Source organism: Thalia democratica, unplaced genomic scaffold, assembly GCF_965202585.1.
Source record: "Thalia democratica unplaced genomic scaffold, ktThaDemo2.hap1.1 HAP1_SCAFFOLD_770, whole genome shotgun sequence".
NCBI lineage: Eukaryota > Metazoa > Chordata > Thaliacea > Salpida > Salpidae > Thalia > Thalia democratica.
This window is the reverse complement of record NW_028139742.1, coordinates 22,140-46,564: the sequence shown is the minus strand read 5'-3', so window position 1 is coordinate 46,564 and position 24,425 is coordinate 22,140. Positions and strand designations below refer to the sequence as shown.

General features: G+C 24.9%; 1 protein-coding gene across 1 annotated transcript; it reads right to left on the bottom strand.

Annotated features, from left to right (window-relative positions):
• Nucleotides 1-279: 279 nt before the first annotated feature.
• LOC145846999 (sorting nexin-29-like) lies at nt 280-23,840 on the bottom strand (the record flags this gene model as incomplete). The annotated part of the gene is made up of 18 exons (XM_082953483.1): nt 280-337; nt 1,069-1,208; nt 1,537-1,677; nt 2,236-2,388; nt 2,606-2,734; nt 3,574-3,593; nt 4,064-4,137; nt 4,642-4,770; nt 7,506-7,569; nt 7,660-7,799; nt 9,088-9,193; nt 10,319-10,446; nt 12,559-12,684; nt 15,034-15,229; nt 19,783-19,929; nt 20,919-20,989; nt 21,332-21,457; nt 23,782-23,840. Coding segments are annotated over 18 exons (2,007 nt in total), but the record flags the coding sequence as incomplete, so codon positions are not given.
• Nucleotides 23,841-24,425: the final 585 nt, after the last annotated feature.

The following is a 24,425-nucleotide window of genomic DNA, read 5'->3' as shown; positions in this document are numbered from 1 at the left end:
CCACTCAGCAAAAGTTAAAATAAATTAGATAACGTGAACTAAAGTTAACAAATCAATTAAAAGTGTTTTAGAAAAACTTTATAGAATCATAATGTATAAAAAAAAACTTATGTATAGATAACTATAATTAAATAAAATGAATAAATGGAAGTTTAAAATATCCCTTTAAAGTTAAATTTCAATTAAACTAACAAGACCCTAGTTTAGTTGTTAAAGTAGACCAACAAACAATATATGGTGAAAATTTAAACTGCAGAAATTTTATTTAAAATATTTATCTCATCTTCTCTTCTGCTTTCCTATTTGAGGTGTTTCCTTGTTTAATCCGCTGGTTTCACTAAAATGTTTAAAAGTTAGAAAATTGCTTTTAAAGTTTAAAATGGTAAAAGGTTAAAGTTATTATAAACGCTAGCACTTTCTTATGAAAAATAAAATATGATTACAAAAATAAAAAATTGTACTTATTTCGAGTATTAAAAAAAAGAAAGATATAATTATGCTATACTAAGATCAACTTTTAACTCCGTATTACCGCGAGATGACTTTAAATAGAGAAACGTTGTCAGCTAAACAAATTGAAACCAACTCTTATCAAACTTTATTCCCAATTATTATTAGAATAACATTTTAAACGTTAGCACTTAAACAAGGTCCAAATAAACAATGAAATTTCATTTGTGTAGATACTTCATTGTCATGCTAAAATCAATGGTCTCATGAAATAATGTTAAGAAAATTCAAAAAAAAAAAATCATTTTTATCAAAATATAAACATTAATAGTAATAATTTCTTGTATAATATCAGCCTTCATAATTTTTACTAAACTCAAAGGTAATAAAAGATGTAAGACCTTGTGTTTGATACTTTCAAAATATTAATTTTTGAAGTAAACAAATTAATAAAAAAATAAAATCATATAACTTAAAATTATCAATAGACACATAAGCTAGGTACAATTAGAGTATAAGATTAAAAACATTTTGACTACAAAAAAACGTTTTTAAACACTAAAACTTAAGTTCCATTAACAAATAACTGTAAGTTGTAACAATAGTACTTATACAAACCTAAAAAACGGCAAAAGAGCTATCAGTGTTTGTTTGTCGGGTGATTTGAAAAGTTTTTCATGATGTTGAATCAACCCGTTCATGAGAAGTCTCAAATACATCTGTAGCTGCTTTCTCCTATCTTCGACAAATCGCTTGCCCTGCGTTTCAATATAAAATAATTTACAACTAAGTTGGTTAATCATTAATTATTTATTGATAGCTAAGAATAAATTTTTACAAATGTTTGCAGCTTATTCAATAATTTAAAAAATGAACTAATGTAAACATTAAATTTTTCAAATTTTATTCAAAATACATAAAAAGATTTAAAATAAACAAGTATAGTTTAAAACATACAATTAAAAAGTAAATAAAAAGAGGTGTAAATATTAAAAGTAGAGTAAACGTTTTAAATCAATTAAAAAAATTAATAAAGATAGTTGAATTTTTTTTTAAACCATATTTGACCACAAACTACCAAAATACCTTGTTTCCCATGACTCGCTTGGGAGGGAAGTTGAAAGTATCGACGACGGGGAATTTTTTGCGGAGTCTGATGTGAAGTTCGTGGAAGTGCGAGTATCTCCTGTAAACATTCCATTCCTCTTCCCCGATCCGCACATATACCTGAATATTCACAAATACCTAAATATTTACGTAAACCTGAATATTTACATAAACCTGAATACTTACATAAACCTGAATATTTACATAAACCTGAATATTTACATAAACCTGAGTATTTATATATACCTGAATATTTACTGAAACTGAAATTTACTGAGCATAAACTTGAATATTTACAGAAGTTTTATCAAAAACCTTGTAATAAGGAAGCAAGGGACTATCTTTACAAAATCCTCTGAAGTAGAATATATACTTTTAAAACGATATATTCTACATTTATCAAATTATATTTTCTAAGTATATGAAATAAAAAAAAAAAGTCGTATAAGACTATTAGTATAAAAAATTATCTTTGAAACCTTTGGTAATATTTAGAAAAAACTGACAAACTATTTGTTGTAAAACAAAAATTATTGTATTTAATACCTTTTAATCGGTCAATTTTTTTTTTCTAATAGTAAAACTAAACAACTTTCCTATGAATTTAAATAACAATAAGCATACAAATGCAGCATATTATTTATAAAATGAGCTTGTTTTGAATAACGGTCATTTTACCTGGTACACGTGATGGGCGTCTGGTCCCTTCCCGATGAGGTACATGGACGGCATCCAAATGTTGATCAATGCCCGGCTCACCTGCTTGCTTGAAGCTGATTGGTCGCTCAACTCGTCGTTCTCCAATCGCAACATCACGTCGTCAGATGGCATCTGTTTGTTTTATTAAATTATATTAGGCGGTTGCATTTGACGTGACTAATATTTAAAAAACAAAATGCTTAATTTTAAGTTGTAACAAACAAAAATTGCAGATTTAAAGTTTACATAAATTGAATAAGGATCATATTAAATTTATTCACAATGTACATAAAAAAATATTAAATAAAAAACTCGATGATAAAAAATATTTATCAAAAAGTAAACTCACAGGTCCCCTTAAATCGACCAGCTCTGCCTTCATGCTCCTCATGAGGTTCATGGAAAGTTTGAATTTTTTCGTCATTCGTTCGTTGAACTCCATCAGCTCGGCATGCATGTTCGTCACTTCGATCAGTTTCTGTTTACATTACTGCTATGAGTGCTTTGACATAATTTAAAAACAATAGCAAACTTTTATTTTATATGCATAAAGCCAAATAAATGAAATATAACTTTAAACTTTTGCTTAAATGAGTAAACAATTTAGATACTCAACTATATTTATGTAAGTAGTAAAAAAAAAAAAACAAGAAATTTAATTTATTCGATTCACATTTTAATATAGAATAAATCTTGTGGAGCTAATAAGAAGTTTTCCCGCTCCTGTAGTTGTCTTTATAGTAAATAAATAATTTTATACACCTTGGATTTTCTTATTAGTTTTTAATAAGAAGTTTTTATGAAAATTTATTCGATGTTTGCATTTAATTTCTATTAAAAACGTTACTAAATATGATGTAAATTCATTTGTAATCGTTTTTTATGTAAGAACTAACTGTTTTATGTAAAAATGTTATACTGTGCGTTAGTCAAAAAATTAAAGTATTACATTAATTTTTAAAAATCTATTTATTTATTATAATAACTGAAAAGTATTTTGAATAAACAAGCCACTATAGCTGATCTTTTTGACAATATTTTATTTATAATTTTATTTTGTTATAAATAATATTTTATAACATCTGTGATAATTAAAAACACTCATTTACTAATTTATAAAAACGACATTAATTTTCTTCTCTCAATTAGGGTATAACATAAATATGTATTGATAAGTGTTTAAACATTAAACAACAACTGTAGTTTATACTAAAAAATAATATATTTGTTACTATTATATTTAAAAATAGGAATAGTTATTTTTAAGTAAAACATTTTTTAATTACTACAATAAATTTTTATTACAACTAAGCAAACCTTTTCATACATTTCAGCTTCTGACACGTCAAGAACGTGATTTTGTGGACCGTCGTTTTGTTGAGCCTCTACTTCTGTTTATATATCAAAAAAATTTATCTAAAATTCCGGAGAACTTAATTAAATTTTACTTTCATTTCAAAATACAACTCTAAGCTGTCAGACATTTTTAAATATAAATTTATTTTGTACGTAAATTGTATTTTAAGATTTATTGTTCTTTAAAATATAATTCAGAGGCAAAACTAAAGTTTAACAAATAAATAAAATTTTATTGATAAATCATTGGCATAGTTATTAAAAAGCTTGTTTGTCTATACAACTTGTTCTTTCCTATTTAGATATTTCAGAGCTTAAAAAGACGATATAAGAAAAAAAAAACTTTATAGGCAAAAGCTAAAATTTTAAAACCAATAACAATTTTCAAAAACTGTCAATAAAATTACTATAGCTAAGCTCATAAAAAATGCACATATCAGCAGTAACAAACCAGTATTATCTTTTTTCAATGCTTGCACGGCTCCTACGTACTTCTTCAGTTGGTTGCGCAACACTTCGCTCTCTCTGTTTCATTGTGAAAATATTGTTAAACTTTGAACTCACCGGTTAAACATATTTATAACACTAAAACGTTGTTATAAACTTTGGAGGACTAACTAGTGTACAGTGTACATCAGTAACTTGAAAAAATGTTATTGTTAACAGCTTGAGAAATCTTATACCATCTAATTTTTAAAATACGAACAATGAATATTAAGTGGCACTTTAAAAAAATTAAGAATTACGCTCTATTACTGGACATACCGTTGTTATCTAATTTCACATTATCTAAATTTTTGATTAATGCAATATATAAAATGAGCTTTTTATTTGAATACGATTTAATATTTTTGAAGACAAACTTTATTTCTTAATACTTAAGTTGAACAAAACTACAAGTAAAAAAAAACAAGTGTTTGTATTTATAATCCTTAATAACATTATAAACATTGAGAATTAAAAAAAAACTTATATGGTATTTTAATGCTAAAGTTTACAAAAAGTGATTGATATACGAATAAAGTTAACTTTTCAGATTCTTTTACAAGGACTTCGTAATTGTCTTTTGATTCAGTGAGTTTTGAACGAAGTTGTTCAGCTTCTTTGCGCAATTCAGCGTTTTGCTCCATCTCTTGATCGAGCAAGGAACGCATTGATCTGTTACAAAAATTTTGTAAAAATAAGACTTTTTAGATCAAACAATTTTGTAAATAAGTTTTTTCATAATAAAATGATGAGGTTATAGAACATAGGTAGACAAAATTTTTATTTAGATTGGTAATACTATGAAGTTTTTTTAAAGATTCTGTCAGGGTTGCCACAGATAAAACAAAAAAAAAATCCTGACTTTTTTTTCGATTTTTCCTGACTTTTTAGTCAAATTCTTTATTAAAACTGATTCAAAAATAAAGACTTGTGATTATGTAAAGTTTTCAATCTTAATTTTTACAGTTTAAAACAACAGTTCTTTTGCTCGATTCAATCATATAAATTCCATTCAGGGTTCGTGCGCGATTTTTTTTCATTTAGCCTGACTGAGACCAATTTAGCCTGACATTTTTTCAAAGTAAGGAAAATCCCCTTTAGAAGTCATTTTAGGTATTGGAGGGGTTTCGATTAGTAATATTGTAGTCTCCGACTTCAACCAGTTTTATCCCAAAAATATTTTGAGTTTTAAATATCTGCAAAAAGCAACTAGCTTAGTTACAACTCAATAAAATAAGACTAATTTGTGAAAAAGGTGTTGACCCCCCTCTATACCCTTAACATAACAAATTTAGTGATAAGTTTGAAAATAAGTGATATATCTAATCTATTACTAGTGTAAAATTTTAATATATATTACTAAACACAGTTGTTCAATTTAATTAAGCACAAACGTTATAAACAAAAAAAATTATAATAAAACAACGTGCATTGTCGTGTTTTATTAAAATTTAAAATGAAACGCTTACACGTGTATTAAAATAAGTAAAAAATGTTTATTATGGTATTTTGATTTGACTAATACTTAAAATTGGTACATAATTATAAATCCTAAAATCTAAATAAATCAGGGTTGCCACTCGTTTTTTCAAATTTTTTTCCAGGTTTTCCAAATTTCTTCCAGATTTTTAAAAGTACACATTTTTGGATTTATTTTTTGTTTTAGGTTAATTTCTATATAAGAAACTGCATTATGTAGTATATAAACATTGAAAAGATACTGTGAAGTTACTTTAATTGTGTTTTTTAATAAAAAAATGTTTGATGATGACAAAAAAATCTTTTTTATATGATAGATTTTTTGTGTCAAATTGAAATTTACTAATGATAATGTTAAAATTATTAAAAATTCTAGGTTTATGATCAAATTTCCAGGTTTTTCCATGTTATTTTCAAAATTTCTTAAATTCCAGGTTTTTCCAGGTTATTTTTGCCTAAATTGTCAAATTCCAGGTTTTTCAAGGTTTCCAGGTAAAGTGGCAACCCTGATAAATACAGTGATTGTTGATGTCATATCAGATTTAAAAATCTTACACTTAAATTAAAAAATAAAACTTTAATATTTTGTTCTTATAAAGAAAAATGAATTGTACCTAAAATTTGTACTTTCACAAAACTTAGTACTTATATCTTAAAGCTAAGTTTTAGTGTTGTGAATATCTCTAATAAATTTAACAAACAGTAAAATACATGAATAAACTGCTAAGAGTTTTCATCTAAAAAATATTTAGTATAAATTCTTTGAATTACAAATTAAAACAGTTCAACCAACTAAGCTCTGAAAAACATAGCTGATGTAAACAAATTCAAACAAACAGCCAAGTTATTGAAGTAAACTGTAATGTTTAAACTGTATTTTTATTATGAATTTTCATAATTATGACGTATATAACCTACTCAAACAAAATAAGGAAGATTCTTAAATTTTTTTAGAGATTCAACAAAATGTTTTAAGCATTTATTATTAAAAATACTGACTGATTTTGTCTTTAATAACTAAATCTTTAATTAGAATTAATTCACATCTAAATTTAATTTTTAAAAGATTTCTCAATTTTTCTCAATCAAAAATTTTCAAGCACTGAGAAAAACTTAGATTCTCAAATCTTTAAATAAAAAACTGATTTAGCCTGACGTTTTTCAACTTTTTTCAAAAAACTGATTTAGCCTGATTTCGCCTGACGCGCACGAACCCTGTCCATTGCACCATATGTGTATAATCAATGTATATGCAATAAACAGCTCTATAAGCAAAATACTTGTATCTCTACCACAGAGTAAACACACATGTGAGATCATAGAAGACTTTAATTTATTCAAAAAAATCAATTCGACCCTGAAAAACAAAATTACAAAAGCAATTTTTGTTTGAAAATAAAATTAGCAAAATGCAGTTTATAGTGATGATAAACTTTCTTTTTAAGAGCATGTTTATATAAGTTTTCTGACTTTTGTTGACATTTTTTCAAAAAACCCCATTTTTTCTGACTTTTCCTGACTTTGTGGCAACTCTGTTCTGTACAACAAAATATTTTGTTAATCAAAGATTATATAATTTCTCTAAAAAAAATTGTTTAACACAGAATTGGAATAAAAACATTTCTGTGTTTTACAAGTAAAAAGCTTCGGAATAAAAAAAACTACTGACCATTTAAATGAGTTTTTAATTGAAATATCAAAGTCCTTTTTGACCAACTGTTAAATTCAGAGCAACTTTAAATAAAAGATAAAAATTTAGCTTTTTTTAATTTAGATGGCTTTAAACATGTTTATAGTACAAACTTATGTGAAAATTTTCTTTTATAGATTTATAATGGAAAGATAGTTTAAATAAATCTTTCTAAAACACATTTAAACGTTTTCAATGTAATGCCAACAAAAAAGTATATTATCAAATAAAAACTAACTTGTTTTTTTCTTGTAGTTCATCTTTACGGTGCATCACAGCCATCAACGCTTGGTGAAGTTCACCTGTCAATACATAAGGTATAAAATTTAGATATTAACATCTACTTAAGTTTATATAATTGTAAAACAATTGGTTAAAAAACTAAAGGCTACCTGCATTTAGAGCAGAGTTGTCTTCTGCAGAAAAGTTAACGAACGGGTTAGTAGAGGTAGCAACAGAAGATGTTTCCAGTTCTGAACAATTGTCTTCTGAATTGCTCGCTTGTTGCAGGCCTAAATTTTCACCAATAACTCTGAAAAGAACATACTTTTTGAGATGTTACTTTTTTATTCTTATCAATTAAAAAAATAAGCCTCATAGAATGAAAACGGGTTCACTTTAGCACAGAGTGGCACTTTAGTACAGAGTGACACTTTAGCACGGAGTAACAATTTATCAGGGAGTGGCAATTTAGCACAGTGTGACACTTTAGCACAGAGTAATATTTTAGTACAATTTATTTTGCAATTTCTTATCTATGCTTAGATAACATTTCTACTATTATGTTTAAAAATTAAAAACGAGCTTAGCAACATGTAAACAAAAAGTTAACAAGCTTTGAATGAGTTAGAAGTTTAAGCTTTAATCAAAACTAAACAACAGTAAATTTACAAACTTTATTAATTTTTTTTACTATATAATATTAAATAAAAATACTTTAATACTTTTACTTTTAAGTTTTCGACGTAAAAAATATTTGTATAAAGTTAGCAATATATACAAGCTCTAGGATTTTTAAAACTTTTTTAAAAGGCTTAAATTAGTTTTAATAAGATTAAACTTTAAGCGCAAATTTTAAACAAAAAGTGAGATAATTAAAGGTTAAAAACTTACTTATTTCATTTCTAAAATACATAGAGCTTTGAACAGCATAATGTATAAAGATTTTAAGTTTCTCTTATTTCTACACGCACGCATCTTACAACTTTTTTATGATTATCTATGTGTTATAAAAACTATCTATAGACTACTGCGCACAGGTAAATAAACTTAATTAAACAACTTTTCTACAAGTTTAACTTTTTTATTTTTTTAAATTGTTTTAAAATTTTAAGAAACAGCTTAATTTAAAGTTTTCCTAGTAAAAACTTTACTAATTATTTTCTTAAGATGATACTTTTAAAATTGTTAGAACTTATTCTCATATTTATTTGATTGTTAACTTAATATTTCAAAATAAATTAAACACTATCTAAATGAACATTTAAAGAAATTTAAAATTATTCCGTGCTAAAATGACGACTCGTGCTAAAGTGAAGCTGTGCTTTTCTGATACCTACCCCATTGAATGCATTCAAAATAGTTTTTAGGTAATTATCTAAATGCATTAACTTACAAATAATAAATAAATATTAAAAATTTTTTTGATTATAAAAAATATAGGGACCCAATAACTGGGTAATAAAAAAAAATAACTATAAAAATTAAACTAGTTGTATAAAAATATTTTTGTTAAGTTAATATAATACTCTTCATATATAAAAATACAAACTATTAATGTAAAAAAAAAAGTTTCTAAAGTAGCAGTATGATAAGCTTACCTTGCAGTATCGAAGTCATTAATTGGCAGAGCAGAAGTTTTAGCGAGCGACAAAACAAAGTTTGCATCAGCAGCATCTTTGTTATCAGCTACCTTTTCTGGTTCATCTATTTAAGCGAAAATGAATATTTATAAAGTGTTAAGTAAATTGGATATATTTTACCAATAGCTTTGAAAATTATGCGACAAAAAACTCTGAGCTCATAGAATTTACTATGAGCACTGTTTAATTTATTAAAAAAAGACAATATTAGTATAAAGTTAGTATTTTTAATGTATAAACTTTTAATTTTATTTACAATCATTGTAAATTAAAAATAGCTATAATTTATTGACAAAACTGCAAAACAAACAGGGAAATTTAAATTTTCTTCCAACCTGTATATATAGATTTATGTAGCTAATTATAGTTTAGTTTGTATATACATGTTAGTATACCCTTTAAAGATCGTTCAATTTCCAAATGTATTGAAAAAAAACTGTTTTTCATTAACAATCTTATTTAAATATAACCATCTTATTACGATTTGATGATTAACAATTATATTTATCAGTTATACATGCTTGCACATTTTATAAAATTATAAATTTCCAAAAATATCATTCTACAACTTTCAACAAACTTTTCAAATTTAAATAATCAAAGTAAATAGCATTTGCACAATTGCAGGATGTGATTGAGTAAAATATAATTTTATTTGCATGTTATATGAACGATATTTTTATGAAAATTTTATGATAAATTGTTTGTACTTTTTTGTACGATGTAACTGACATGTTTACTAAGTTTTTTTTTAGTTTATAAAACTGTACAAAGTTTAACTGTACAAAGTATAAAAGTTATACTATAACTATTTTAAACGAAGCTAAAACACAAAAAAAAAAGTTTCAATATTAGATAACAAATAGACTCCTTAACGAAAAAAAAAGATTTAATAAAAGTGTACACAAATATAATTTAAAAAAATTTACAATAAAAGAATTTATTTTAATACAGCCTGAAAACATTGGAGCCTGATAGAAGCTAAAAAAGCATATTTTTAAAAGTCTGTATTAAACATAACTTTTTAGTAAACTAAACGTATAATAAATTTGTTATATTTAGTGAAACTTTTTATATGAAGTTTTGAAATTAATATGATTTAATCGATTAAAATTGTGAAATAAAACAAAGTTACACTCTTCTAAGAAAAAAAAAAACACCAAGATAAAAGTAAAAAAAAAGTATAAACCTAAAAGAGACTCGCCTGACATGTTTTGTGAGGAGAAAAAATTCAAGTTTTCAATTTTTTTAATAGTATCAGTAGTTTCTTTTGTACTGTTTTGAGATGTGGAGCTATTACTCATTGAACCATGGCTTCTAATAATGAACAATAAATAAAACATTAAAAAACTACAACAAAAAAAAATCACAATTACCGTAGAATCGATTTATATACCATTTGCAACTTAATATCAGTAGATTATTCATTTTGTTTTATATTTTATTATACAGAGCTTTTCAAAACTATACGAGTTTCATTGTCAAGTGATAAATTTTAAACGAAATTTGAAAAAAAAATTTGGTATGTGAACAGCTTGAAAATAACTTTAGATTATGACGTATGAATATATTCAAACAAATACAAATTTTAGAGATTTAGCAAGTAAAACTAAAATAAAGATAAGTTTATTAATAGATTGTCAATAACTTTGTTTTTCCATTTAATGCTATTTGCGTATTTAAATAAGGTCGCTATTCCTCAATCAATATTGATTCCAGGCTGTAGAGTTCGCTTTGCTTACATCGTTTCAAAACTTTAAAGTTTTAAACTATGTCAGAGTTTTGAGAGGGTGTGCAATTAAAAATATGTTCAAATATTGCGCTGTTTTTATCTGTTCCGCAGTGGTCTGTAATTCGTCGGAATATTTGCCGTGATGTTTCTCCATTGTAAGAGATGCTCTGATCTGCAAAGCAGGTGTATTTATAAATAACATTTGCGTCAAATACTTCCGAGCATTTACTTTTGTTGCTGAAGTAGTCAGAAACTTTGTTTTCTGAATTTGAAGTGTTAATATTTTCATTTTGTTTAACAAAAACTGAAAAGAAAACAGAAACCGAAAACTACTCTTATTTCACAACAGTTTACGTAGGTAGTTGTTCAATAAGATTCAAAAAACGAATAGCATCCATATTTCAAAAGCACAACATTAATGTTAAACCGGCCTACACCATCAAAAAAGTTTCTGACTACTTCAGCAACAAAAGTAAATGCTCGGAAGTATTTGACGCAAATGTTATTTATAAAAACACCTGCTTTGCAGATCAGAGCATCTCTTACAATGGAGAAACATCACGGCAAATATTCCGACGAATTACAGACCACTGCGGAACAGATAAAAACAGCGCAATATTTGAACATCTTTTTAATTGCACACCCTCTCAAAACTCTGACATAGTTCAAAACTTTAAAGTTTTGAAACGATGTAAGCAAAGCGAACTCTACAGCCTGGAATCAATATTGATTGAGGAATAGCGACCTTATTTAAATACGCAAATAGCATTAAATGGAAAAACAAAGTTATTGACAATCTATTAATAAACTTATCTTTATTTTAGTTTTACTTGCTAAATCTCTAAAATTTGTATTTGTTTGAATTTATTCATACGTCATAATCTAAAGTTATTTTCAAGCTGTTCACATACCAAGTTTTTTTTTCAAATTTCATTTAAAATTTATCACTTGACAATGAAACTCGTATAGTTTTGAAAAGCTCTGTGTAATAAAATATAAAACAAAATGAATAATCTACTGATATTAAGTTGCAAATGGTATATAAATACGTTCAAAAACCTTCCTATAATAGTAACGTAGAATCATAAAACAAACATTATTTGTAAATTGAATTAATATTACAAATTATCAACTGATTTATTTCTAAATTGACTAATTTTGTTTAATATATGAAAGTGGTAATAAAACTAATTTTAACTTATCAGTTTTTCAAAAAATAACAAAATTCAATACTTTAAAAAATTATGTAAGTTTGACTATACAAATTTACAAATTCTACTATATAGAAAAAGTTTTCTCGTATTTTATGAGACTACATTAAAAAACATATATAACTTAAAAACTATGTTTATCTAGTCTTTGATTTGAATTTATACTAAAATGAATAAAATTACATTACTACAAAAATTATAACAATACATTCCTACTTATTTTACAATGCAACAGAAACTTGCATTACAGAATATTAATATAAATATATTGAATTTTTATAATTCTATGTGGACCAAATTTTCATAAAGGTTTATTCTTTTACAATGTTAACTGGTACTACAAATTTTTAAGTGCTCAAGTTTTCAACTTTTTGATAGTTAAGTATCAGAAAATTTTCAAAAGAAAAGCAAAAACTCAGATTAACAACAGTTTTGTACCTTTTTTATATAGAAACTAATTTAATTTTACATACAAATCAAGCAAACCTGTTTGAAGTTTCAGATAAAGTTGGTTGTTGTGGCAAGCTTATTTCTGATGGAGGGCCCCTGCTAATACCAGGAAATTCCCTAAACACGGAAGATGGGGTTGTAGGTGTCGTTGCCGATGACTTCCTGATATAAATAGTTAGTTTGTAATTTTAAATTTACAAGAATTTTTTTTTTAATTTTGATTATTTGAAATTTTTAAAGAAATCATATATGTAAGGAAATGGTAATTTTTTCAAAACAAGAGTTAAAACTAATTTACGAAATATTGACTTAACATATACCTTTTATATAAAAATTAAAAACTATAGGTGTATCTTATTGTACATATATTTAAATCTAACAATATGTTTAGTGTATAACTTTTGTTGCCAACGTTGAAAATCTTGAGATGGTTATTATAAGAATGAAAATGTTTTAGTTTAAAAAACTAATCAAAAACCTGAAAGCATTTTACTAAAATTAAAAATAGCTTAACCTAAAATATACGACGATAAAATGATACTACTTTAATAAAAATAGAGTAAACTAGTTTAAAAAAATTTACAACCATTGAAAAACAACAATTTGAAACATATTGAAAAAAAGGTATTTAATAAAGTATAACGCTAATTAAGGCCATAGGGGAATAAGGCAATTCTTTACAAATTGATTTCATTAAAAAAAAATAACTTAGCTAGCAGATGCTTTTTTCAGTTTTGTAAAATTGAAAACAGTTTTTCAAATACATAATTACAAAATCAAAGATTTCAAAATTTTCCTTATATAATAGGGTTGGGTCGGGAAACGTATCCGGATCCGAACCTTGAAGTATATTTAAGCTTAGAAACAACTTTAAAAAACAATTAAAATTGAGCTTCTTTTTTTAAATATATAGTTTAAACATGCTATTAGTTTTATTTTAATTTTTTAAAGAATATATTACAACTTTTTTAAAGATTTCAGTGCTTTAGTTTTATAATAAATATCATTACAATTACACAACAGGAAAACCTAATCTTAATAGGTCCGACCCGCAAAAGACATTTCTGGTGAATCTGGTCTGCTGAATAGATTAGATGCCTACCCCTATTTATGGAAAGACCAAATAAAAAAGATGATAAAAAAAAACGTTTTATTGAAAATCTATCTTTTCCCACAGATTTAAACTTTAAAGCACATACTTTAAACTTTAAACTGATCTTAGACTTTCTATGTCTAATCTAAACTTAAACATAAACAATCATTTTATAAAATTTTTAAAACTTTCAGTAAAAATATCTTATAAATTCAAAAATATACGATTACTTTTGTAAACTTTGCTCATAATTGAAAAATATAAATTAGGTATTTTTTCAGATAGCTACCATAAAACTTTTATTTAGAATACAAGGAATTTTCTTAAAATCATGAAAATTTCCTTAAAAATGAAGAAAATTATATATTTTTAGTTATCTTTAAAAAACTTTAAGAAAATTGGGGATGAAAAACATTTAACTCATACTTTTGTAAATGAAACTTTTTAATAAACTGATGATATCTAAATAGTTAGTTAAAACTATGATGACTAAATTATAAACCAGTAAGACTGTTGTATTAAATTAGCACAGGGAAATGCCGATAAATTTAGATTAAAAGTTAAAAAGCTTGTTGCTGTATTAATAATATTGATTAGTAATACTCAAGGACATAAAAACACAACTAGAAAACAATAAAGTTAAAAAAGGAAAATACTTATAAACTACTTATAGAACGAGGCACAATAAATATATAAAAGGTACACAAGGTTCACAAGTTATACAACAGACTTAAATTGTTAAACAAGGTTTCCATTAACAAAAAAGTCTGAAAATAACGTTTGTTTCAACTTAAAATGTAATGTTCGAGTACCTTTTGACAATTTAAGCAGGTATAAAATGCACAATGGCATAGTTGCCATTGAAGCGATAAGCATATCGCCAATAATTACCAAAGCAATTTATTTTGAGTTAAAATAAACAAACGACTGTTCAGTGTTTAAAAAGATTTATTCCTGGCATCCTGCTGTTGAGTATATCAAACTTAACAATAAAAACAGTGAACAACTTTCGTACTACTACAAATCTATAAGAAATTTACAAACTTATTTTAATTTATAATTAAAGAATTTAATTTGTAATAATGTAAAATAAAAGGTAATCAAACAATAAAAAACTTATAACTGACTTAAAAAAAACAAACGAGCTAATTTAACAATAAAATTAACTTTAACAAAATCTTTATTGCTGTCGCCTTCAAGAAAAAAATCTGGATAATGTAGAAAATTGTACACTAGTTCTAATAAATAAGTTTATACTTTAGAACAGAAATATTAAGTACAAAAAAAATTTTTGTCATGTATTGTAAAACTATCAACTAATTATTTTTTTTCCATTCACTTTGATCAACAACTCTATTTATTTGTTAACATGCACATTTTCCTAAAAACCACAAGCCGTTCAATAAGTCACAAAATACCTGCTACTTTTCTTCCTGCTGTGCGAAGAAGAAGCGACTGATGTTTTTCTTGCAGAGGGATGCGAGGGCGAGCTTGCAGTGCTGAACTTCCTCAGGCTCAACTCAGAACTCCCGGCAAGTTGTGCTGAATCTTCCTCGAAGCTGATTATCTTCGTCTTCTTCTTTTTGCCGACTGTGCGCCGCTTCGCCGACTTTTCTGTTGCAGGTTAAATGTATTGCTTTAGTGCTTGGTAAAATTCCAGACATTCGTATTACGTAAAGTGCGACACGCTCGAGTAAACTGAACGTGCGAAAAAATACCACACGCACATGTTGCATAACAAATAAGTAACTTATCAATGGAAAGCGAACAGTTTTTGTTGTTTACTAAGTGATTTATGGAAATACTTGAGTGCTAAACTTTTTCCGACCAATTTTAAAAAACGTGTAGTAATAAACTTTAGAACAGTTAGTTAAATTTAAACAAACTGAAATCAGCAAAGACATTAATTTACCTGTTTAGTTTCTCGAATTTAAAGCTTTCTACTGCCGTTTAAATAAAATTCTATCATTTATATGACAGCAACCTAAAATTAAATACCTTTATTTGATACTATCTAGGTGCATTGTATGAAATTTAAAACAAATTTACTCATGTATTAAAAAAACTCAATACTAGGGTTACAAAGTTTAACTGCTGCACGCAGCATACCTTCAAATAAAAAAATGCTCGGCAAAATATTCCATAGTGCAAGTTCAAAGAGCGAAAAAGCTTACAAGCTCTCTCATTTAAATCTTTTTCTTTTTTAATATTGCAGATTTTAAAAGCGAACTGCAACTTACTGATATTTAAAAATTATATGCAAACATATATGTCAATATCATATAAAAAAATTCTTGCTCTTATAGTTTTTATAAATGTTGTTAGTGAATAAATATATTTATATCACTAATAAAAAATATTGTAAAAAAACAGTTTTTTCGTAGATAAAATTACCACTAACAATAAAATAATATTTTCAAATGCAGAAAACCATTTTTAAAGAATTTTTTTTTCTTGTTTTAATTACTATAAACTTAGTGTAACTAAACTAACTTTAAAGCTAAACTATGTCCCCGATTTTATCTGATATTTTAGGTACTGATCCATTAAAACTATAAAATATGCTTATTTATTCAATATTTCATATGTAGCATTCAGTTAAGAATTAACTTATGTTTAAAGTAGTCATTATTAATAAAAAAATTTGTAAATTGTAAATATACGAATTTAAGTTGAAAATTATAAATAACAATAAAAGTTATTTGCAAAAACTGTAGAGGAAAATATTTATTTAACAATAAATACTTTTAATTTTAAATCAAATTAATTGGTTTTTAAAGATTTTTGAAACTTTAATAATTCCTTACACGGATGCTAGAAAAAAAAAAAAGAGTATCTTAAACATTTGTTTGTTGAAAAATGTCATCCTAAAGTAATTTATGAAAATACCTCTTGTTAACTAAATATTCAACTTCTTAACTAATTTTTAAGTTCTAAAACCATATGGGGGTAAATTAACTCTTGAAAAGTAATTTAATTTTTTTCATAAATAATTGCCAGTTGCGTTTAGAAAATCTTTAAGTACTTTTTTATATATAAAAAACAAAGCTTAGAATTTATGTAGGTTCCTTATGGAAGGCGCAAACTAAGAAGACAAAACGACTATTTTACAACAGATCTATCTCCACCTACAGTTTTTGAATAATTATTTTCAAATTTTTGTAATATAATCATTATTAAGATTTAAAAATTTTACAAGAAAAAATATTAATTTCAAACAGTTTTTCTTTTTGGAAAATACACAAAAAAATTGTATTCATTGTTTATACATTGTTATACAACTTTTAATTCCTTTAAATTTAACAAGTTTAGAAAAACTGTTCTTAATAGTGTATGGAGAATTTGCTGAGAAGATGTGATTAACATTTTTGGACAACTTATATTCTTTTAAACTTACCTTTAGTACACAATTTAAGAATTTGTACAAGTGTCAATGTTAAACTCTTTTTCAAAAAAAATGTTGCACTCCTATAGCTTAAATATTATTCAAAATGCTATAAAACCAAATTAAACAGGATTCAATCTTTTCTAACTCGCAACCAGTTCGAAATAAATCAACTTAACTTTTTTTAATTTTTTTATTGTGAAACTAATTGTTTTATACAAACTATATAAAAAATATTGCTTTTAATATATTTTGAGTGAAAATTCTATATATTTAAGTATAACTTAAACAAATGGTTATTATTTACAATTTTAGCAAAATATTTTTATTTTTTAATAACGTAGCATGGATATTTTAAAACGATATCTGTTTATTAATTATACTTTTTATTAAGTAATTTTGTTTTAATGGGTAACAAAACAAAAAAGTTTTTTTTTATATTATTTGAATATATTTGAATTAAAGCTAAATTGTAAATTAACTATATTTTAATTAAAAACACACTATTTTTTAATTATCATGGTTGCCACTGATCAAGCTGAGAAAAATTTCCTGACTTTTTCCTGACATTTTACCAAAATTTTCCTGACTTTTCTTAATCAAACTCTTACATTAAACTTATTCTAAAATACATAATCTAACACTGAAAACTATATAAAGCTTTTAATCTAATTTTAATACAGGTTAAAAACAAGAGTTTTTTGCTGAATTCTATCATCAAACATTCAGTACATCACTTAAACCGTCTGTGTATGATTGATGTTTGTAATAAACAGCTCTATCAGCAAAATACTTGTATTATTACCTTATAAACACAACTAGTCTAAAAAAAGACACAATTTTTTAGCATTTCCTAGCATAAATGTATCTAGATAAAGAAACAACATATAAGGAACTTTTACAATTGAAACCTTAAATTAATAACGAACTTTCACAACTAAAATCTTAAAACAATAACAAACTTTTACAGTTGAAACCTTAAAACAATTTTCAGTTTTAACAGTTTTTCGAGAGAAGATTAGGTACAAACTCCCAATGTTTCAAAATAAAACTGGTCCAAACGATCTTGACTTCGCTTGAAGCTTTTTAACTTTAATACATTCATTGGGCAATTTATGAAAGTTCTAAATTGATCGATGCTTTTATCACCTTCAGTTTGGAGCACATTTTTTGTTTTGTTAAGGAGTACACAATATTGACAAAATGTTTAACCTAAAATTTTTGCAGTTTTATGAAGGATATTTTACTAATTCATACCAGATGAAGGCATTGGAAATAAAATTAATTATTTTTGTAAATTTCTAGGAAAATTTTGGAATTTTTTTTTGACTTTAAAGGAATTTTAATTAGCTTTTACCATTTGAAGGCTTTGGAAAACAAGGAATTTTGTAAATTTAAACTGACAAAATCTGACTTTTTTTTAATTTTATCAATTTCCTGACTTTTCCTGACTTTTTTTCAAAAACCCCTATTTTTTCCTGACTTATCCTGACTTTTGTCATTTTTTAAAATTTTTCCTGACTTTTCCTGATTTCCTGACTTTTCCTGACCGAGTGGCAACCCTGTATTATATTTAATGAAAGTAAATTAAAAACTTAAATAATCAAGTTTAAACAGAAAAATAAAATTGATAAAATTTAAATGATCCAGATTAAAATAATTACAATTAAAATGATTACATTTAAAATAAACAAGTTTAAGATAATCAATTTTGAAATGATAGTAAACCAATTTTCCAAGATTTTTGGAAAGCCTGTACTATATATCATACTAAAATATTATTTTATATTTTTTAACTAGCGTAAATATATTGTGTACAATTTAATTATCTTCTTATATAAAAACATTATTTGGTGACATTTATTTTAAAAGTCTAAGAATTTTTTCTTTATCTGTTAAGTTCAATGTAGGACAAAAGTAACAAAGTCTGACGCTAAATGTGAAATTTCTGTATAAACAATTTGTTTTTAAACTGTTATTTCAATAGTTTAAAAATCTTAATAAAGTACAAACTTTTTATAATCAGGAAAAGCATCAATAAGTTTTAAATTAGATGTAATTTTAATAAAACTAATAATCAAAAAACAAATCACTCAAAAACTACGTATAAAAAGATCATATCGTTAAATTAAAAAAAAAAAAAGGGTGGTTACTGCTTTTTTATCCAGATTTTTAAAACTGTTTTCTTGTCCATTTTTAGTATAACAAATGAGGCAAAAAAGTGTTTTAAATAGTACAAAAAATAGTGAAAATATTTTTTAATGCCACTTTAAATATGGTTTATAATAAAGTTTCTAACATTACAAAAAAATATTATTTACAATGCATATTTTGTGACAGTTTAAATTTCACTATATTACATGTAAAAACTGCTCAAACTTTAGATTTTTAATAAGTTTCGCTAAATATCACTTTTTTTGAAGAACATCAAATTACAGGTTTACTTTTACCTTAATACTCAAGTTCCAAGTTATTTAAGAGTTTCAGATAAAATTGCCACCAGAACAAAACTAAAATGTTTTCATAAAACTGTGCTTAAAAACATAAATACATCAAATGCCAATTAAACTTCCTCAAATTGAAAGAATAAAAATGCATACAGTTAAAAGCTTTGTTTTTAGGAGCACTGTATATAACAAAACATACTAAATACAAAACTTAAGTCAAAATTAGTTTCATTTTGAAATATATTCATTAGTTTAGAATTTTAATTTTAAATACAACAAAACTTAAACTAATTATGTTATTAGTTATCAAATCATTACTTCATTAGGCATAGTACCTTGTGTTTTGACATTCACAACGGTTTTCGGTTGGTAGCTGTTTGAAAGGAACTGTGGTGACGAAGACAACTGATCAGAAGAATCAGATTTTTCAACCGAATCAAGTGAGCTATCATATTTTACGTCAAATAGTATTGTCCTTAAGCCTGTTAAGTTATAGGATATGAATGAAGTTCAAATGTGAAACTATTTTAAGATCAAGTTAGTTTCGATTTCAAAAGTATAAACGCAAAAATTAAATAACAAAAATAAAAAACTACAAACAAAACCGTGTATAAACGAAAGTTTATTTTGAAAAACTATTTATTTTTAATTAATAATTTTAACATCTAAAGATTAAATACTTTCGATAATTTGGATAACTTAAATAAATTGTAAGAGCTATGTTTATTAGTATTAATAAAAATATTACAACAAAAAACTTATTTTTACCAAAAATTAATAACACAATAGAAATTCATAAGTTCTTTAATAATAACAAAAACAGAAAAAATTCATAAATTTAGATTAACTAAAAATAAATACAATAATAACATTACAGTAGTACATTATCTACTAACTTTTTTTTTCTATTCATGGTTACCAGATGTTTTTGGCAAATTTAAAAGTACACATTTTTGGGTCTATTTTTAGTTTAAAGTTAAGTTTAAGGTAAAAAACTGTGTTAAATAGTATAAAAACGTTGAAAAGATACTGTAAAGCTACTTTAAATGTGTTTTTTAATAAAAAAATTTTTTGATGATGACAATTTTTTTTTATCTATATGATAAATTTTTTTGTGTCGAATCAATATTTTTCGTATTAACATGTAATAATTGTTTAAAATTCCAGGTTTTTTAGTGATTTTTGTTCAAAATTTCTCAGACTCCGGATTTTTTAGCCTAAATTGTCAAATTCCAGGTTTCCTAGTTTTTTGGCAACCCTGTCTATAACAAAAAATATTCTCATTACTTTTATTTAAAAATACTAAACAAGGTAACTAAGTATGTTTACTAGTCAACAAAATTTTTAAACATTATAGTAAGTAACATTATAAGAACTTATATACTTAAGATAAATGTTATTTCAAAGCTTACTCAACTACAGAGTAAACTGCAAACCCTACAAATAAGTCTGAACATTTTTTTAAACATACCAGATATCATATCAGGTAGAGTGTTGGTTAGTTCTTCATCATACATAAAAGCATCTTTTTCATAAAATGTCCTGTAAATTAAGTAGCAATACTGGTAAAACATTTAAGTAAAATCAAATACAAGTTGGAAAGCTAAATTTAATAACTTTTTTATACAGCAGCTGTTATTTATCATACTTTCTAGTAGCTTTTTCTATATCTATTTTAAATAAAAAAAAGTAGCAAAACATGCCAGAAATTACAGTTACAATTTCTTAACTCTATTAGTTATTAAAATATTGATATTTAGCTTTGTTACTAGCTTAAGTATTTTTTTGAAAATTAATGATTATTATAAAAATAGTGAATTAAAGCTTGCATTTTTTAAGTATCTAAAATTTTTCATTAATTTATTTATTTGAAGTATGTGGTACCTTATAAGTATAGCATCACTCAGTAACATTTTTAGAAGTTTAGAAAGAGACTGTTCATTTAAGGCAATTCTTAACCAAGCTCTTCCTTTTCCTTGACTTGTGTATATATTCTCCAATGATTCTATTCTGAAAAATATAATGGATAAGAAACTAAAAAAATATTAAAGGGAAGTTAAAAATGAATAGTAATAAGGCAAAAAACTAAAATTTTCAAAAGTAATTAATAAGTAAAAAAAATATTTGGAAACAAAAGAAAAAGATAATGAATATCAAAAATGATAAAACCTTTTTTTTTTTAAACTCTAATGCAAAATTAACTATTAAAAATATAAATTTAAGTGTTTGCTAATAAATATTTTAGCGAAACAAGTTCACTGGAACATATAATAATAACAAATTTAAAGAGTACTATTTCTTATTAAACTAACACATGTTTCTACGGAGCTCTGTAAAAAAATAAATACTGTAAGGAGAGAATAGAAGCTAAGGTAGGTATATATATGGGAACGGGTCTAAATTGCACAAGGGGACTAAATTGCATTAGAACAAAATTGCACAAAGCCAAATTTGCACAAGGGAACAAAATTGCACAATGACAATTTTGCACAAGAGTAAAAAAAAAAACTAAAAGATAATTTAAAATAAAAAAGAAAAGTTACTGACCGAGGGTAAGGATTAGGGGTAACAGTGATAGTACAAATTAAAAAGAAATAACTACTAAAAAAATATTATTAAAAAAACGATTAAAAAAAAGCTACCAACCGAGGGTAAAGGTTAGGGGTAACAGTGATAGTAAAAAAAAAGAATAAAATAGAAAAAAAAAATAAAGAAAAAAAATTAACTAAAAAAAGATATATTACCGACCGAGTGTAAGGGGTAACAGTGAGAGAAAAGAAAATTAAAAAAAAAAAAATACCAGTGCAAAAGCATCTCTGTGCAAAATTTTCTGCTCGTGCAAAGGTGTCTTTGTGCAAAAATGACCCTTTGTGCAAAGGTATCTTTGTGAAATTTTGTTCACTAGTGCAATTTTGACAGCTACCCATATTATATATATGTCTTTATTAAGAATAAGAATAGATACAATATATAATGTTAAATATTACTGTAATAAAACTATATACTATTTGTAACTATTAAGTCTAAATTAGAAAATAAAGTTAATATAAAATAAAATAACAAATCATAACATAAAGCACTCACATGTATGTTCAAGTAATACTGACCCAAAAGATTAAACCATTGTTAAACATTTAAAAAAATAATCCAATAATTACGTAACAATATTACACTTTCATACATTGATATTAAAACAAGTTATTTACCTAGGTTTTTAAACTAGATAAATTATTTTTTATGTTTGAAAAAAGCAGTAGGACAATTTATGAATTTTTGTTTACAATTATTTTAAATACATAGTAAGTAATATGTTGCAAATAAAAAGAAGTAAAACAATAAACATTAGTTACTGAATTAATAAAATAATAGTGTTAAGTAATTAAAGCTATAGAAAATTAGAATAATATATACTTATAAAATGTTTATAATGGTTAAATCTGAATAACAACATAAGTAAAGTTAGATACAACTTAAAATAACAAATTAAAATTTTAAAAACACCAAAGCAGAAAAACTAAAAATATCATTAAGAATTTAAAGTTCTGACCAATAATTAAGTTACAGCACCTTACATAAAAACATCACAACTTAAACTGCATATACATTACATATTAAGTAAGATAATTAATTATTGCTTTAGAAAAGAGTAGTCGGATATTAAATTTAAAAAGACCTTATACATATGTTTTAAATATATAATAAATTACAAATTTGTGTTTGTTATGAATGTAAAATATAAAACAACAGAGTGGTTATGTGCTAAGTATCAACCTGCAGTAAAAAATCCTCTTGCCAATCTACTGGGTGTAGTAGGTTTAATAAAAATTGTGATTTTAATACAAGTTTTCAATCAAACTTGGAACTTAAAACATAAAGGAACATGAAAAATATATAGTTTAGTAAGAGACAAAAACCATGTTGGAGAATGAAAAGTGACATGTATAAAAACAAATGTATAGAAAAAAAACAGTGTATTAACTTGGGATATACAACTATATAAAAATAAATGAAGTGAGTGTGTGTTATTGTGAAAGAGAAATAAAAGGTGAAAAAGTGCCAAGGTATTATTTAAAGAAGAACATTGGTTGTGCACACAGTTGTTTGAAATATCACGTATTTTGTTTAGTAATTGTTAGCTATCTTCTGCTGCAATAGCCATTTGTTCTAGGAAACATGTGTTAAAGTAATTAAGAAAGAGTTAAACTTGTCAAAGTTAATTGAGTAACTTTTGTTAATACAAAATTATAAATTTTTGGTAGCAAAACTAACCTACAACTAAATTTATGTTAAAAAAATCTATATATACACTTTGTAAAATATATATAACTTTGTACCTTTGTACTTCATCATATGGCAAAATTTTCTTTGCAAAATCCCAAAATGTTAATGTTTTTTTATAAAATCCTTTGACTACTTTTAATTTTGAATTTCCATTAGGAGAACAAGATTGTCTTAATTTGTGTTCAAGAACATTCTGTAGTTGGCAACATAAACATGAAACTCTGTTTAAATTATAAATTCAAACAAAAATTAGTTTTCATTATATTTATACATTTACATTTTAACTGCATATATAAAAAACAAACTAACTCGCTCATTTTTTCTGTAGCCAGCTCTTGTTTGTTTGTTAAATTAATTTGACATGACTTTACTGCATCCAAAAGATTTTGATGTAGCCTATGACGCTCTGACTGTTCTTCACTATTCATTATCATTAAACAAAAAATTTGTCTTGAAAATTTTTATAACGTACTTGAAAAATAAAATTGAAGTTAGTTTTTATGTCCTCCAAAAAGTTTTTAGTATTACAAAATAATATTTTTTTTCTTATTTAGAATGATCACATCAAAATTTTTCAATAATAATTCACCAAAAAAAATTGTTTAAAAACTTTTTTTTTGTATAACACAAAAAACTAATCTACAAGTTTACAAAATTTAAATATTTTATTTCTTTATATTAGTATAGTCCAAAACTC